Source organism: Anomalospiza imberbis, chromosome 5 (genome assembly GCF_031753505.1).
Source record: "Anomalospiza imberbis isolate Cuckoo-Finch-1a 21T00152 chromosome 5, ASM3175350v1, whole genome shotgun sequence".
Lineage (NCBI taxonomy): Eukaryota > Metazoa > Chordata > Aves > Passeriformes > Viduidae > Anomalospiza > Anomalospiza imberbis.
Window position 1 is genome coordinate 27,706,497 of NC_089685.1, and position 17,668 is coordinate 27,724,164.

The 17,668-nt window shown below is 35.0% G+C and overlaps 1 protein-coding gene across 24 annotated transcripts in view; it reads left to right on the forward strand.

Moving 5' to 3' along the window:
- Positions 1 to 17,668, forward strand: part of NRCAM (neuronal cell adhesion molecule) — a 145,751-nt gene that overhangs the window by 105,687 nt on the left and 22,396 nt on the right. For 17 of the 24 annotated variants that reach the window (XM_068189990.1, XM_068189991.1, XM_068189993.1 and 14 more), the window contains 9 exons: positions 1,239 to 1,340; positions 4,057 to 4,254; positions 4,373 to 4,443; positions 5,308 to 5,533; positions 5,823 to 5,938; positions 9,365 to 9,569; positions 9,729 to 9,851; positions 10,880 to 11,056; positions 12,123 to 12,158. In XM_068189990.1, the coding sequence (XP_068046091.1) occupies positions 1,239 to 1,340; positions 4,057 to 4,254; positions 4,373 to 4,443; positions 5,308 to 5,533; positions 5,823 to 5,938; positions 9,365 to 9,569; positions 9,729 to 9,851; positions 10,880 to 11,056; positions 12,123 to 12,158 (1,254 nt within the window). The remainder of the gene's footprint in view (positions 1 to 1,238; positions 1,341 to 4,056; positions 4,255 to 4,372; positions 4,444 to 5,307; positions 5,534 to 5,822; positions 5,939 to 9,364; positions 9,570 to 9,728; positions 9,852 to 10,879; positions 11,057 to 12,122; positions 12,159 to 17,668) is intronic. The other 7 variants (XM_068190014.1, XM_068190006.1, XM_068189999.1 and 4 more) reach the window with 1 other exon arrangement.

The window sequence follows — 17,668 nt, forward strand, 5'->3', positions numbered from 1 at the left end:
CTACTTCATTACTATAGCACAGAACTTAGGAATGTTACAGTGCAGGCTGCTTTATATTTAGGGAATAAGTGGTTTTCAGAGATAAATTATTTTTAATTAAGATTGAGTATAGTATGGCAATGTTTTTCTCATAGACCACACTGTAATACAAAGTAGTTATATAATAAATGAAATACCTGAAATGTAAACCCAACTCTTTGGTGAAAGGTAATTCACTATTAAAGACTTCGCCCCAACCAAATTATGTTGTATGTTAACTAAAGTTAACATTGGTTTTGCAGCCTTGAAGTCCTGCTCTATTTTATTATTTTGTTTCATAGTTTATCTTAATTTTACTCCACTCATTAGATGACTATGACCACATTAACCAGTTTGACTTAAAATTGATGAAATCGCCAAGATTTTAAAATTTAAGTTAAAACTAAAATAAAATCTGTTAGGCATAGTCTTAATTTTAATGGTTTAGAGCCTTTAATTTGGTAGCACGTTTTCTGAATTTGAGGGTTTAAGTGCGATCTAATAAGCTAAAACACTTTTAAGTATAAGAGTTTTAAGCACTTTTATGTAAATCCTATCAGTGAAAATACCTATGTATTCTTACATGAACCTACTTATTAGTTGTGATTTTTGTGTAACAAATCATATCATAAATTACCTTCATGAATTTGGAACAGACAATTACATCTTTATGCGTTATAAGGATGTATAATAACAGCTTGTGTGGTATTTCTGAGCCTTTTTACAAGAACAGCAAAAAATAAATAATTTAGTAACTTGCAGTTAGTTTCTGTTTGAAGTATACTTCTTTTGAATTCACATAAAAATATTTTGTAATGGCTCTAGAAAAGCTTCTTTAATATGAATGTTTCTTTATTTTCCATGTTGTATGAAGTATGTCTGTTACAATAGATAACCACCCATAATCATTCAAAGATAAACAGGCATTTCATAATTCCTTGCATTTCATCACATTTTTATATCACAGTGCACTCAGATATAGATAAAAATAAATACCGATTCTTGTTACTGTACAGAAGTCTCCAGATTACATCAGTTCTCCATTTTTGTCTGTTTTGTAATAATTGCATGCTATTAGTCTTTAAGTCATGCTTACATAAGTGAGTAGACCTGCCCTGCTGTATTTGTGGAATTCTTTGACTGGAATGTAAGGATTTTTTTCAAATATTAAAGTACATATTCTGGTGTGGTTACTTACTTTGTGTTCATTCGATTTACAGCTCGGCCAAATCCACCCTTTGACTTGGAATTGACAGGTCAGCTAGAAAGAAGCATTGATCTCTCTTGGATACCAGGAGATGAAAACAACAGTCCCATTACAAGTATGTTTGTTTGTATCTACTACACTACATTGAAGGTGTTGTTCTAACTGTTATCAAATTCCAAATATTTCTGGAATAAATTTTGTGTATGGCATGGGAAAATGGTAAGTTAATTCTCTACAGCTGCCATTTATTTACATAACATACCCTTAATACTACTGTACAGCCAAGCAGGAAGACCAGAAGAGCTGGGCTTTTTTATTCAAAAACTTGTGCTAGATAATATAGAAGTTATATATATTGATATGAGGTCTGTTTGACAAGGTCCAATTTTATGAGTATGTAGACAGCAGACTTGTTCACTGCTTGTATGTTTCTGAAGGAGAAAGCAGCTAACATCTTGCATTAACTCTTGTGTAATTCTATGAATTTGAAATAGCATCAGTACCACCATCATCAGTCATTATCCATCTCTACTGGTGCAGAAGTTTATTCTTCATGAAAATATAAGGTAGATAGTTTTTCTGGGTTTTTTCTAGTCCAGACAGTTAAAAGAATAAACCATATTCATAAAACAAAACAATTAAATATCTATTAAATTTTGAGGCAGTAAATTGATATTAAATGCTGTAATTCTTCCCATTAAACATAATGAAAACTCCTGCCTATATTGAGCAGAGAGGATAGAGGGGGAATTTAGGAGTAATGAACAAAGATATTAATGTTTGTTTTCCAAAAAAATCACGGGATCAGGAAGACTTTTTGACATTACTTTTTCCTTATGAGCAACTTAATTCAACTATTTCATTATTTGTGCAGTGTGTTTTTAGATAATAGCTGCCACAAGTTGCCAAGACCAGTGTAGGTGTTATGTTTGGAATTAATTAGTTAGACTGACTTACTGGGTGTTGCTCTCCGGGGTTTGATGCTGGGTCAGTACCAACACTGAAAAGAAACCATAAGGATCGGGTATCTGGAAATGAGGATTTGTAAAAACCAGAATTTCATAAGTTTCTGAACACATCAAAGACTTTGACTACATTTTAATGAAAGACTAAGTGATTTTTCTGAAATGTTACATTCTCAGGCATCTCTAATGTATATCAACTAGTAATTTACCTTAAAATGTAATATACAGAAGATCAATGTAAATAATTGAATAGTGGTTTATTCATATACATATACTTTCATTAGTATTCTCATTTTGTTCCACTCTAGAAGACAGAAATGTTGTCTTTCTGTAGGAATGAGATCAAACTATTGCAAAAAAGTTAATACTTGTCAGTGTTGTCTATTGTAGGTTTTTCTAGAACAAGATACTGCATGCACTCTCATATTGGAAACTGAACTCTTCTAACTAAATAATGCTGGATTTAATTATAATACAATTTCTATTGCTGCATGGTCTTCTTAGAGGCTGCAAAATAAGGCATTTGTTTCCTGAGTAAGCCTATTTCTTTTGCTGCTGCAAAAGTGCAGATGAAGACTCAAGGATTCACTTGATAATCACTTCAAAGTGCAGACGAAGACTCAAGGATTGCACTTCATTAGGAGTGACCTGTTTCACAATATGACTGGCATGCTAGACTCTCTCTGAAAGCTCAGATAGTTTTATTTTCCCTTGAAGTTGCCTATAAATTATTCTACTAGAGTTTCAAGCAGAAGCAACTGTGACCAGGGAAGCAAAAAGCAGTAGTGAAAACCTTTTTGGCATATAATATTCTCACCTTTTCAGCAAAGCTTTATCCAGAAGACATCCCATCCCAAGACCTCTATCACTGAGCACACAACAGCAGCAGTAGCTCAGACAGTAATTTGGGGTCAATACTCCCTCTTTCTCTTACTACTTAGGTCAGAATGAAATCTGCCAGCCAGAAGGCTATGATTAGTACTACTTACCTCTTTTACATCTTGCTCCTCAAATTGTGCATTTTTCTATGCTCCAGGTTCTGTGGAATGTGCTCAGACTGTAAATTCTTCTCCCATTTATTTATTGTGTCCTAAAAATTCATCCTAAGTCTTTCAGAATTCATATCTCATATCGTACAGCAAGGTTTTTGACTGTTTCACATCTGTAAAAAAATGTCCTTTTGTCTTTCATAATGTATATGATTTTCTTTTTGGAATTCTACAGACCTATTTATCCCTGTGGTTATAGATACTTTGTAAGGTCTTAACAGTAATCATCATAATGTTCACACAGAGTACTCTCAAGAAATTTAGTTTCTGAACATACATTCCCTGATTTAATTTGAAGATAATGAAAAGTGCTCTCAAAAACCTTCCTTAAGTATAGGTTCTTGACTTTAAATAGATTTTCATTATGCCAGTTTCATTGGGGAAAATGGAATATTCAGGGAGTTTTAAATTTATACAGATACTGCCTGCTGTCTGCTTGATACAACTAAGAACAATGTATTTCGGAGTCAAATTCCACTTCCTTGCTGTGATAGTTCAAGGGTTCCCATTAAATTAAAATCCGGTACCTGAGAGAGAGCTTTTGTAATAATGTGTTACCTGAGAGATGGCTGCATTAGTGACAGTTGCAAAGGATAAAAGTAAGGGTTTATTTTTTATGTTTCACCTTTATTTCTACTTTTGATATCCGCATTATAGATCCATGTTATGGTTTATGTATTTACGTGTCAAGTTCCATGATTTTTGAAAGCACTGATTGGAGCAATCCCTTCTGGCTAGCTCATTCAGAAATGTCTATATTTGTCTGGGAAGCTGATTCAAGTTTTGATGTAAAGTTGGATTCAATTCCTGCTTGCAGACTTTGTAATTGAGTATGAGGATGCGCTGCATGAACCAGGAGTGTGGCATTACCAGACGGAAGTCCCTGGCACTCAGACAACGGTGCAGCTGAAGTTGTCTCCCTATGTCAACTACTCCTTCCGTGTGATAGCTGTCAATAAGATTGGCAGAAGCCAGCCGAGTGAGCCATCTGAGCAGTACCTGACAAAATCTGCAAGTAAATAATAATAATTATTCCCACTTACCAGTGATTGATTCCTGCTATGAATAGCATTGAGTTTGCTTGGAATCACACAGCAGCCATTCTTGTTCACGTGTAAATATTTCATTTTTAGGCCCTGATGAAAATCCTGCTAATGTACAGGGGATAGGCTCAGAACCTGATAATTTGGTAATAACATGGGAGGTAAGATGGGTCTTTTTTCAAGGTTTCATTTGTTTTCAGGTTTGTGAGTAGCTTTTTTTTTTGAGAACCAATAATGAGAATAACCAATTATCTGCTTAAAATATTCTTGAAAAAGAGCTAAATTCATACATTCCTCATCTTGATTTTCATGAAAAAACTGATTTTTTTTTGAAAAATATGAAAATAAGTTAAAGGTGGGGGGGCATATTTCCTTGCATGATTTCTCAAGATAAGCCAATAATTAAGTAATACGATGTTTTGCTGTCAGTTTAGGAAAATTTCAAAATATAAATGGTGGTTTATTTCAAGTACAGTCTAATTTTTAGAGTGAATTCTTATGTGAATATTCCTTCTACTGTCACCTGTTATGATAAACTGATCATTGTGCACTTTCCCACTAGAAAACTTCTGTTTAAGTTTTCTCCATCATGCCCTTACTGTCATGACAGGAGCTCAAGGACAGCCTTGTATAACCAATTTTCCCTCTCGGGCAAGATATATTGCCTAGGGTGCACTCTTTTCAAGGAGTTGGTGCAAGTCTGGTTTTCTTTCTTCCACTTCTTAAGAAATATTTGAAAACAAAATATACAGAAATCACAATGTGCTGTTTGTGTAAGAATTAGCCACCAACATCATTCAAATGTGCTTTTTACCAAAGAGTGAAAACTGAAAAAAACGTAGTCAACTGAAGTGATCTCCTGTAAAAGCTAAATTGGATAACTTTCAGCAGTGCTTCTCTGTTGCAGAATACAGTGGTAAATTTTCATTGACATTCTATAAAAGAATCAATGTATTTCTTTCTAAGTTAAGATTTTTTTTAGATGCTTCAGAATATTAAAAAAAAAATATTTCTTTTCATTTCAGCCTTTAAAAGGTTTTCAGTCTAATGGACCAGGGCTTCAGTACAAAGTCAGCTGGCGCCAGAAAGATGTTGATGATGAATGGACATCTGTTATAGTTGCAAATGTATCTAAATATATTGTGTCTGGTACACCAACTTTTGTTCCATATGAAGTAAAAGTGCAAGCTTTAAATGACTTGGGGTATGCACCAGAGCCATCAGAGGTGATTGGACATTCAGGGGAAGACTGTAAGTTTTGTAGTTTGACTCAATTATCCTAATTAAAAGGAACTAAATGTGTAACCTGAATGGGTATTTAAGATAGTGAAATATTGATAAGGGGGATAGTAGTTATTTTTTTAATTAAAAGGAAGCAATTCAGAGATAGTAAAGGCTTCATACTACTCTGTAGTATTAATCCTGAAAACGTAGGAACATTTTAAACTACTCCATGAGTACAATGCAAAGGCTCAATCAAAAACACTGTTTGTGTGGTTTTTAATTCTGACTAGGTGCTTGTTGCATCCTTTTTACACAGTGCCAATGGTTGCTCCAGGCAATGTGCAGGTTCATGTTATTAACAGCACATTAGCAAAGGTGCATTGGGACCCAGTTCCACTAAAAACTGTCCGAGGACACCTTCAAGGGTACAAAGTAAGTACGGTCATTCTCTTCCTTGTTTATTAAAATAGATCAATCTTCCTGTTTGAGATTGTATCCAGATTGAAGTAAGTGACATGTAAAAGAACTCATGCTTTTCAGGGAGCACCCAAGTTCTGCTGACAAGAGCAAAAGCTTTGATGCAATTCATACAGAGTTCAGCAATGTTCCAGCCTTGTAGCACTAGCTTCCTGTGGCACTGTCCTTGAAGAAAAATGGCATGTGTTTGCAAACAAGCTTGCGCGTGTTAAACAGGTTAAAGAATGGTAACAGTTTTACAAATCCTTTTCCAAAGTAATTTAGAGGATGTGAAGAACTAGTTTTAGTCCAGTGCTGAGGTTACTAATTTTCTGTTTCAATGTGATTAATCATATCTTTAATTGAGAGTAACTGGACACTTACTAGCATATGCTGGGTACTATGTCTTTTTGGAGGCCAAGAAAAAACTCAGTGTAAAAGCTCTACTTAAGGACATATGAAATGGCAGAAGATTTGGAGTGCCCATATAATGGAAGGAAGCTTATTATAAGGTAGTGTGCTGCCTTTGGTCATAAATGAAAAGGCTGTGCTGGAGAAAAAAGACTGCAATTTAATAGAGGAGACAGAAGGACTTCAAGATTTGAACCTGGTGTCCCTGGAGGATAGGGAAAAGTTGCTTCAGTGAGGATATACTGACATCCTATGTAACAATAGAAGAAAATCAAAGTGATTCTTTCTTTGCTTCTCTGCAAGTAGTGTCATAAGTGTGTTCCAACAAAACAGATTGCTTAGCCGAGACTAGATTAAGACTAATTTGAACTACTTCTTTTTACATGAAAAGATGTAAAAAAATATTTGAAAAATTAAAACAGCAAAGAGTATTTGGAGGAAAATAAATATACACCATACTTATAAAATGGAGCAGTCAAAAGCACTGAATTTGAGTTTCAGTGCTCTATTGATGTTTACCACATGAATGTGAGTTCATGGTATGTGGGTATCTGTTTCCTGTCAGAAAATACCACCATCCAGAGAGACTTAAACTAGTTCTGTATGACATAGTGTGAATGTTAGTAGTTTGTGTGCTGCTTTGCCACACAAACTCAATAAACTCAGATGAAAAACAGGACTTCACTAGTCTCTTAAATGTTTACCTATTAGATGACAGCTTTACATCAACCTGGATTTCATGCAGATATGGGCAATCAAAATAATGTGAGGATTAAAGAGTTAGAATCTAGTGAAATTAGTGGTAATTATTAATCAAGTTACAACAACACTAAAGCTCTTAATACAAGTCACCAAATTTGTATTAAAGATCTATAACAATACCGAAACCAAAATCCATAGACACATTTCTGCCAACTTAACACATCAGGTGTTAAATTCAACAGCATGGTTACAGTGAATTGCCATCATCCAAAGTTTGGATGGACATTTCTTTTTTTCCTCTGACTTTCAGAGTCTGAGGGTTATCTTCTGTCCTGTAATCACTAATAGGATCACTTTCCATGTGATCTAGGGGGTTAGTGATGTCGTGATCACTTCTATTTAATTTGTTATGCTTTCTCTATATAGGGTATATATTATTTTTCTATGGGGAAGAGAGCCACACAATTACACAAAACAAAGCAAAACTGAAGGTCAAATAAGTTACTTGGTAATAATAAATAAAACAAGCTCACAACCACAGGATTGACAACAGACCAGAGCACTGAGTGATTTTGCTGTTCTGGCTAGGAGAAATGTGACAATCTGAATAATGCAGCAAGAATACCTTAAATATTTTTTGCAAATACAGCTAAATCAAGCTAAAATAGGTTAAAAACTAGACAAGGTATGAGAAATCATAGGACCTGGTGGGTAGCTGTTATTATAAAGCTTTCTCTCAGTACAAACTGAAAACTTTTCATGGATGAAGTATCTTCAATACTGACATAGCTTACAAAGCAAATGATGAGCTCTTTGTAAACACAGAACCAAAATCCTACTAGTACAGTCAGGCTTCCCTAATTAATAAAATTATTTCTGTCAGTAGCCCAATATACAGTGTTGCACTGGGGTCAGATTTCTTAATAAAGAGAGAACTAAGACAGAGGCTGAAGAGTCCCATCTTGAAGGCAAATGTCTGAACAAAGCAGGAAGATGTGTAACTAAGCAGCAGTCTGCAGAACATAATTCATATTTTGCTCTTGTATTAATCTAGCTATTATTCAATATACTACAGTACTATAAAACGTTTCAAACTTAGGAAGACATTACAGATACTGTGATGCACTCTCATTTATTATAGCTTGAGTTTCAGTACCAATAGTACCAACACTTCAAGTTTTGTTAGCTTGTAAATTATTTTCTACACCAGCTGATAGGATGAAAGTTATAAGATGACAGCTGGTGATATCAAAAAACATTAACTCAAACCATGTAAAACACAGTGGCATTTAACAGTGATTGGAGTGAAATGGTATGTTGAAAGCTGATGTAAGTGTAACATTGCTTTATAGCTATCTAGCTGGGCTTTGCCAGTTTTAACAGCCCCTTTTTTTGAATTCCTATGTGAAATCCCAGCTTCCTAAATTAAAGAGATGTTTTACAGTTGGACTGAATAGGAATAAATTTTTTATTCAATTAGATTTCTTAATAATCTTTAGCTTGTGATCATATGTGCATGAAAACGATGCTGTGAAAAATAAACAATTATGTATTTGAAGGTGATGATCCCAGGAGTAACACAGGTCTTTTGGAGGGGCAGCTCTTAATATCTTTCAAGTTACCATGGCAGAGAGAGACTGTGTAGTAAAGAGAAAGGGAAAGTACCTCTGAGGCTCTTACATACTTTCTTAGAAACTCAATCAGCTCAATGGACATCAGAATCAGCTTTCTCATCTGATCAAATTGTCACATAATTGGAGGAACAGTGTTCCCATCCCTGGGTGGAGATCATTCCAGTACTGTAACCTTAGAGTAATTTCAGAACTTGTGTGTTTTTCCAGCCAAGTCAAATTTTTCCCCCCATTTATAGGTAATCTGACATCAAGGAATAGCATGGTCAGGGATGTGATCTAACAAGGAGGCAAGGTCCAAATCTGCTTTGGAAGGCCTGTAGGCATCTTACTGGAAGAATGGATAACTTCTGCCTCTCAGATAGACTGGATAACAGGAGAATGATCACAGACCAATGTAGTTCCCAACCAGAACTTGTATCAAACTGGTTTTGAGCATTAGCAGAGCTGGCAGGTGGTAGTCTGCACCCAGTTGTGTAGACTGTTTCTGGACAAGGTCCGTTTCTGGAGCAGGAAAGCTCTGTGCTGTGTCTAACCTGAGCTTATTCAAATTGCAGTTGTTTCTACCTATAATTCATGGACACTTATGGAAGAACTTAGAGTTTAGAAAATCAGAACAGCTAAGCACTTGCTTTAATTTTTTTTTTCCTGTCTTTAGGTTTACTACTGGAAAGTGCAGAGTCTATCCAGAAGGAGTAGACGACACATAGAAAAAAAGATCTTGACTTTCAGGGGAAACAAGACTTTTGGAATGTTACCAGGGCTGGAGCCCTATAGTTCCTACAAGCTGAATGTTAGAGTTGTTAATGGTAAAGGAGAAGGACCAGCAAGCCCAGACAAAGTATTTAAGACCCCTGAAGGAGGTATGAAATGAAAAACCTAGATATTAAACTTAAATGAGGTTTACTTGGACTTCATAAAATAATAATCTGTCTCAATACAGTAATATTCTTAAGAATTAATAATTAATGACCTGTTTTAAGTTAATCTACTTTGTATTTACTCTATTTTCTTTTTAAAAGTTCCTAGTTCACCCTCCTTTCTGAAGATTACTAACCCAACACTGGACTCTCTGACTCTGGAGTGGGGTTCACCTACCCATCCAAATGGTGTTTTGACATCATATACACTGAAGTTTCAGCCAAGTAAGTTAAAATTAATATATTTTGGGGGTTGGACTTCTGATCTTTCAAGTCCTTTCCAACCCAAACCGTTGTTTGAGTCTGTGATAAAACTCTAACTTAGGCAATGTATCTACCGAATAATAATCCATTTATGAAGAAAAAAATATGCTACATTTATAGTGTACAAAAGCTATGATTGCAATGGAAATGTCAAGTTTGAAAAAGACTAATATATTTTGATAATATAGATGACTGAACTTGGAAATATTTTCTTGCTGTAGTACAAGGTTAATATTTTCATTACTTTCATTACTTCAAACCATAATTCACCGACATATGGAGTTGAGGTCCTACAGATAAGTGGCATCCAAGTTAGATGCAAGATACTACTACTTACAAATTCTATATTCTAACTGCAGAGAAAATGTCATTAGAAGTAAATGAAATTATGCCAAATGACATTGTTGTCTGTTTTTCCAATTTTCATGGTAATATTATCTTAAAAAGAAGGATTTATAAATATGCCATTTACTCATCTCAGAGCTATTAAATCACTTCTTTTGGATCCCATCTGCTTACTTAGCTCAGAAATTTCTCAGCATTGACACTGGAAAGGAGAGAGTTTCATATGCATGGAATGGATAAATGAAATTTACTTTCTTCCACTTACCAAATCCCACTGTTTTTTGGCATTAGACAAAATTAGCTTCAATGTTTACTTTTCCTAAGCATACTGAGCTTAGAGTTTCAGATTTTTTTAATGGTCAAGGAGTTTTTCAATGCTGCATAAATTCAGATAATTTGAACTGAACTCATTTGCCTTGAATTCAGAGATTTATGAGAATGAATCTTGATCTTAAAATCTTGCTGGTGTTTCCTATCTCCCAGTTAGATTTTGACACCTTTACACAAAAATGACTTTCTTTTGAAAGTCTGGGTGCAGCAGACAAGCAAAAAAAAATGCATACAAACCAAAAGCCTTTTAAAACACAATGATAGTGTACGCAAGTTTCCTAATTTTTTTGTTTTTCTTTTTTTTTTAACAACAGTCAACAACACACATGAATTGGGTCCCTTGGTAGAGATAAGAATTCCTGCCAATGAGAGCAGCTTGATATTAAAAAATTTAAATTACAGCACCCGGTACAAGTTTTACTTTAACGCACAAACTTCAGTTGGATCAGGAAGTCAGATAACTGAGGAAGCAGTAACAATTATGGATGAAGGTAAGATATGTATGTATAAGGAAAGTCCTTTGAGTTTAAAAAACACTACAGATTATATTAAACATCTGTATCTAAATATTGCTATTGCTTCCTTCTACTGAGGAAATAGGCCGAGTGATTTTTTTCTAGAGCTTTCTTAACTCTTTTATACACTAATAAAGTATTTTAAATATTTTTAAAGAAAATAAATGTAAAGGCTTTCTGCTGTAATGGGAATACCCAAAGAGGTATAAAGCCTCTTCTTTTAATATCAACTCACAAGCTGTGAGACAGACATTGGCCTTTCTGGACTTCAAGTTTCATGTAACTTTGCGTTTTTAATGATCTTTGTCTAGTCACCTATTCTGCATCATTGACCAGCTTTGGTCTCAGAGAAAAATACTGGAATGATGCAGGTTTGGGATTAGAGAAAGTTATTTCTTTTTTGTAGTATGCAACAGCTTCTGTGAAATCTAAATTGCTTTCACAGAACTGGCAAAAAACTGTGAAACTCTTGAAATAAATTTGTCATCTCTGGCCCCAAGTAACTGTGTAGTATTTAAAAACCACTAAGTATATTGTTAAATCCTGTCACCATTGATTTTTATATTTGTAGCCATTCTAGAGCTTTGTTAAAGTTGTTTTTTAGTTAAATATGGATGCTTAACAAAATAAGAATAATTTAAAGCCAACAGGAAATTTAGAACTTTTTTTATCATTTTAATCATCTTTATATTAATAAGTTTATTTTGGTACCATGTTTTCACATATTTTTATGCTCAGTAAAATGATGGTTTATTGGAATTGCCATAGATCAGTTGCTATTCAATGCAATTTCTCTTTGCATATGAGCTGCATTTATTTTAAATCTTGCACTCTAACAAGCATGACCAATAAAATTTTGTAAATGCATGTGCAATCATTTTGTCTTGTCAGGGTTCAGCATAAATTGATTGTTTCTAATTTGTTTGAATTAATACATTTTACCTAGTCTGCATGCTTTTTATAGTGAAATTGTATATGTATGTTTCCTTTGGTGTTGTATCTAATTATGTAGTGTACCTATTCTTGTTTTCCTCCATTAAAGCTGGTATTCTCCGTCCTGCTGTAGGTGCAGGCAAAGGTAAAATGAAACTGCATGATTTATTAATGTGTGGATTTTGCAGTGTTGCAAATGGGGAAATTGCAGTGGTAAGGACAGAAAATCTTGGACTACACATTTTTGTACAAAGTATAATCAGTACTGGAAGAAAACAGTTCTGAGGTTTTTTTGTTTGGGTTTGTTGGGTTTTTTTTTTAAGGAATCCAGAATGCTTATTAATACCTTTCGTCTGTTTATTTTGCCACAGAGTTTCAGGGGAATTCATTAGCTTTGCTTCAGCAAAGTCTAATTATTTCTGAACATTTAACAGATGTATGTCACTGTCATAAATATTCAGGATCCAGGTGCACTAGCACTGATTAGCTGGAGTAGAAAAAACAGCACTTTAGCAAAGGAGATTCATTTATTGCTTGTGCCATGTGCATTTTTTGTTTTAAAAAGCTATCTGCAGTCTTGTTCTCACTGTGGATTACTGCTACCCACTTGAACACATTTACTTCATTTGCAAGTCAACTGTGCATAGGAGACAGATGACTGACAATACTCTCTGTCTACTTCTCAGTTTGAGTATCAAATTGAATATACAGGCAAATGTCTTCCCAGTGTTTTAGGGTCACAGATCTTGTGAGTGAGTACTTGAGGATATTTCATTGACTACAAGCTAGTATAATTCTTTTTCATGAATTTTGGTAATATTTAGTTCTTTATTATGCAGTTTTGCATACAGTTTTAATGAATTTTGATACTTTCATTGTCAGAAGCAAAGGTTGTCCTGAGGTAGCTCAAACTCAGGAACACTTTCTATACAGAGGTGCCATTGAATGACAGGTGTCATTAACACTGGTGAACACCTGTGCTTCAGATTCTCAGACCATAAACATCACAAGTCAAAATCTGTATATGAAGTACCCGACATTTTTAATGAACTTGGAAGAGACAGCATGAATTATTTTACATATAGTTTCTTTTCACTTGATTATCAGATTTTGTGAATGATAGCCATAAGACAGAAATTCATTCACTCAGTCTGGTATAAATCAGACAATATATAAATATATGTATGCCTGCATTTGGGCATATAAAGTATATATTTTTATTTGTATATCTATGTGTTTTCTGATATCAGATGTGTTTCTGCTAACTGTGTCAAGTTGTGGAATTTTTTTGATGATAAGTGTTTTTTACCATTTTAGTCTAGTCGTAGCTGAGAAGTCAGCACAGATTGGAACAAACTGGCATTAGTCCTGGACATGCACAACAGAAATGTAAATTAAGTTGTCATTATTTATAGCTGACTCTAAAAACTCATGCAAGGAAAAATGGATTCTCTGTGTGAAACTGAGGTCTAATTATAGCTGTATGTGGCTATCAGAAAGCATATTATTTGTAAGATTACCTGGAGCAGCTCACATTTCAGAGCTGTCATCTCAGATTCTCTGAAAACTAAGCAGATGTCTTTGTTTGGTTCCATGTCTTTTATGGTTCCAACATTTTCACATATTCCTGTAGCATGTAGCTCTTGCAATTGCAAAGGAGACTTTGGACCTGCAAACAGCATAGAACTAAAACCATGACATCTGTTAGGACATCTGAGCTGCTGCAGGTCTGAGATGAATGTTCTCAGTGGTTAGTTACTACATTACCATGTTAACTGCTTTGCCACTGGTCAGGGACCACGAGTAAGGAAAAGGAGGATCATATTATCCAGCTCAAGCACCAAATTAGTTGGTCTCATGAGCGGGTGGACTTGGAAGATAGAAGTGCTCAGCCCACTGAAAAAGTAGCTGTACCCAGCAGTAATATTTCCTTTCTCTAGTAAGTGCAGGAGGGTCTATATGTCAATACAGTTCTTATTAATTGGACCCAAAGCCAGAAAAAATTTAGGTATTCCCAACCTTTTTTGCGGTCTATCAAAAACATAGCAGGTTTTTAATTTTGAAGGGCAGAACTTACCAGGAAAATGTAATTATCCTTTTTCTTTTGATTTGAACACACTGATCCTGGAATTTAAGTAGATAGTAGGTTCCAGATTCAGTCAGCCTAAACTGCTGAACTGAAATTTCTGCATTTGGTGTTTTCTACTGGATAGCTGCCTGTGAAGACCTGCAGCTTGGCCAGTCATAGACATTAGACACATGGTCCTGGAGGAATTCAAATAATTTAAACCTTAGTGTGCTGTACCACTTGGGACATATTTCACTTCTCATAGTAAAACCATACATTAAAGTGCAGAGGGATATATTGCTGTGGTAAATCTAAAGTTCTTAATAGAGCCAATATTTTTAGTGTCACAAGCCTATACAAATAAATCATTAGATGTTATTTACTAGATGAAAAAGCTATTCTATTACAGTTGATATTCCTATTTGACTTGCGCTTGTCATTTTTCCTTTCTAATACTGTGATGTTATGAATTACTTAAAATTGATCAAATTAATAGTACTACAAAGAAAAAAAGAAATTGTTTTCATTAGCAACCTATATTCTAAATGTGCCTGAAAACTTCATATGTAAAACAGAATTTATTAAATCTAATGTTAGATATTAAGCACGCCCTGTTATTACCGTTTATATATTGGCATCTAACCACAGGCATGAGGTAACAGAGATGTGAGAAAAATGGGGGAATAACCCAATTACATATAAACTAATTGTAGTACAAGCAGCAGTGTGACTCACGTGATCACATGAGTCGAGTCTTTTCTGTCCTTTTCCATTAGACGTTTTAAATAACTGCCCTGTAGAGGAAGGAAGAAAATTACAGTTTGACCAGGGGTAGAAATGAAAGTCGCTGGTTAAAATAAAGAGTCATAGAGGTGCATGTTTTTTGTAAGCTGAAGTATAGGGAGTCATGGCATGGCATGTTAGCCTCATTCCACAAGCCTCCTCATTTCACTTTTAAAGTTTTTTTTAATTTAGTCAACATTTATATTTTAAAGCAAGGACTTCTAATCTGCATGCATGCTGACACTGGTAACTGGTAGTCTTGAAATAGAATTAAAATAAGTTTGTGAGATCATAGTAACCTTTAATTGTAGCTAGCGCCTCCTGTCACTGGTACTCAATCTGGTCTGTTTTCTTCTAGTGAACTTCATATCTCAAGTACTAGTGACAAACAGTACTTCCTTTTGTTACAAGGAGGATAAATAAGCAGTCTGTCCTCTGGGTTTGAAGCTGTTCTTTTAGGGTTTTCAGCTGAATCACCAGTATGTACCTCCTCACTGTAGGCTAGAAATCAGTCTCAACTGAGTTTGTATCTTTGATCTCTTTGTAGAAGATCATCTCAGTTTTCTTTGTTCTGTACAAAATGCAGTTCTTTAAATAATTTTCTCTGCCCACCATCTGTTTTTCCTCCCTCTTGAATCACTTTACATAAGGTCTCCATGTCTTTTGCTAACAATTTCAAGCTGCTTTTACAGTCAAGTTAAGTGTAGTATTTTTGTACTGCTCCTTCAGCCACTCTCCCCCTGTGGACTTCTCCATTATGTATTTGTGTGATTCTTTCAGTACAGCCTGCTACGCAGAACCACTCTTTTGTCCTCTTTTAAGTTCAGTGGGAACAATGCTGATGCTTTGCATGCTGGACTAGAGAAAATTATTATTACCACTGTGCAAAAATTCCTGAAAATGCCTTTTGCTTTATAGATGTCATGCCACATGCTCATCAGTGACATAATCTTTTGCATTTCTTCTTTGGCTTCTGTATTTCTTACACACATAAATGCTCTTGTAATTGGCCTCAATAATCCCAGAAGTGACTGATGCCCATTTCTTACTGCCAGAAATGGAATTCACTCCTACTGCTATACTAAAGCTTGAATTTCATTAAAAAGGCAAAGAAAAATAACCCCCTTTTCTGTGTCTGACAGGCTCAGGCAGAATCTGTTACCTTTGTCCTTAATTTTGTTCTTGTGTGGGTATGGGTTTTTTCCTTTAAGTTAACTTTTCTCTTTATATATGCGTTTTAACTTAATTGTATATGATATATTGTTTTGTGGGGGTTTTTTTCCCATTTGACACTAGTCTTCAAATTTGTGCTTGGCACTCATGCAACATTTTCTCCTGAATATCAGGTGAATTCCATGACAGTTCCTAAAGTTTAGTTGCTTGGGGGATTATTTGATTTATTGTTCTTCTGGACTAAATCTTGAAGAAAAGTACCTATTTCATTGTTAAAATACCTTCCAATCTAATGTCCTGTCTTATTAAATTCTATTGATTCTGCAGCCTGACTATAACTGTTGTTTGTAGGAACTGTGTTCCTGAAAGGCTGAAAAGTTATGTAAAACTCTACCAAAAAACTCCAGTAAAAAAGCACTGGAATTAATTTGAAAATAGAAGAAAATTTTACTTCCAGCCTAAGCCTCTTTCTCAACAATTTGGAAATGTTTTTATATGATACTACAGGAATGAAACCATACTTGGAAATGCCGGCTAAATTTTGCATCGAGGCAGGAATGAAAATGCTTAATTTTCCAGAGGTAGACAAGAGTGGGTCTGTATAAAACCTGTAGCTTACTAACAGTTCATTCCCATGTTTTTTAGAGTGATGCTTTTGCCTGCACTGCTCCACGGTGTGGGGCATGGTTACAGATGAGAGCACAGTGCTCTGCTCTCCAGGACAAAGTTTCCTGCGCACCCCTCTCCCCCGCCCTTTTCCCAACTGGCACTTGCACATGCTGGGAGCTTCTGCCAGCTGACAATTACACATATGCCATTTGTGAACAGTGCTGGGAAACATATTTAAGAACTGAGAGGTTAATTATAATTAGAGGTGTGGTGATTGAGAAGACAAAGAGTCTGGGTGGATTGACTAGAAGCTTTAAATGTCGTAACCAATTCACCTCCAGGCTTTCATCACCTCAGGATCCATCAGCCTTCTCTTATGTTCTTCTGTGTGTAGTCATGTTGCAAATATGGCATATTTAACAGACTTCAGTAAAACTTGGCAGGCCTGATGGCAAATGAGATCAAGCAATAACACAAAAGAAGAGAATTACAAAAATAATAATTTTGCAAAGAAATATGCTACTGAACAAATTTCCTGGTGCACTGTATTCAATAGTTAAAAACCACAGAATTTAAATCTGACCAAATACTACATGTGGGTAAATGTGTACATACAGCTATTGGTAAGAATCAGATACGAATACATTTGATAGATAAAAGCATAAATCAGTCACTTGAGAGAATTTAGAAGTAAGATAGCAAGGAAATTTTGGTAACCTTCAGAGCAATCTTGATTGTTTGATCCTATGAACACATGATCAATCATATCAACAGAAAGACTTTTACCAGATACTTTAATCTAGCAGGTAGCTCTTTAATGAGAGAAGAAAGTGGAAATTGGAGATGGAAAAATACCCCACAAGATAAGACTGAGCGATTGTTGAATTTGCTAAATGATTCAGAAACTCTCCATCATCTGGAGTCTTTCACAGAATATAAGACGGTTTCCTTCATCTCCAAGTGTTCAGGCATTACAAGGGAGAAGTTAGGAGTAATGCTGGGGCAGCTGTTTGCAGGAGTAT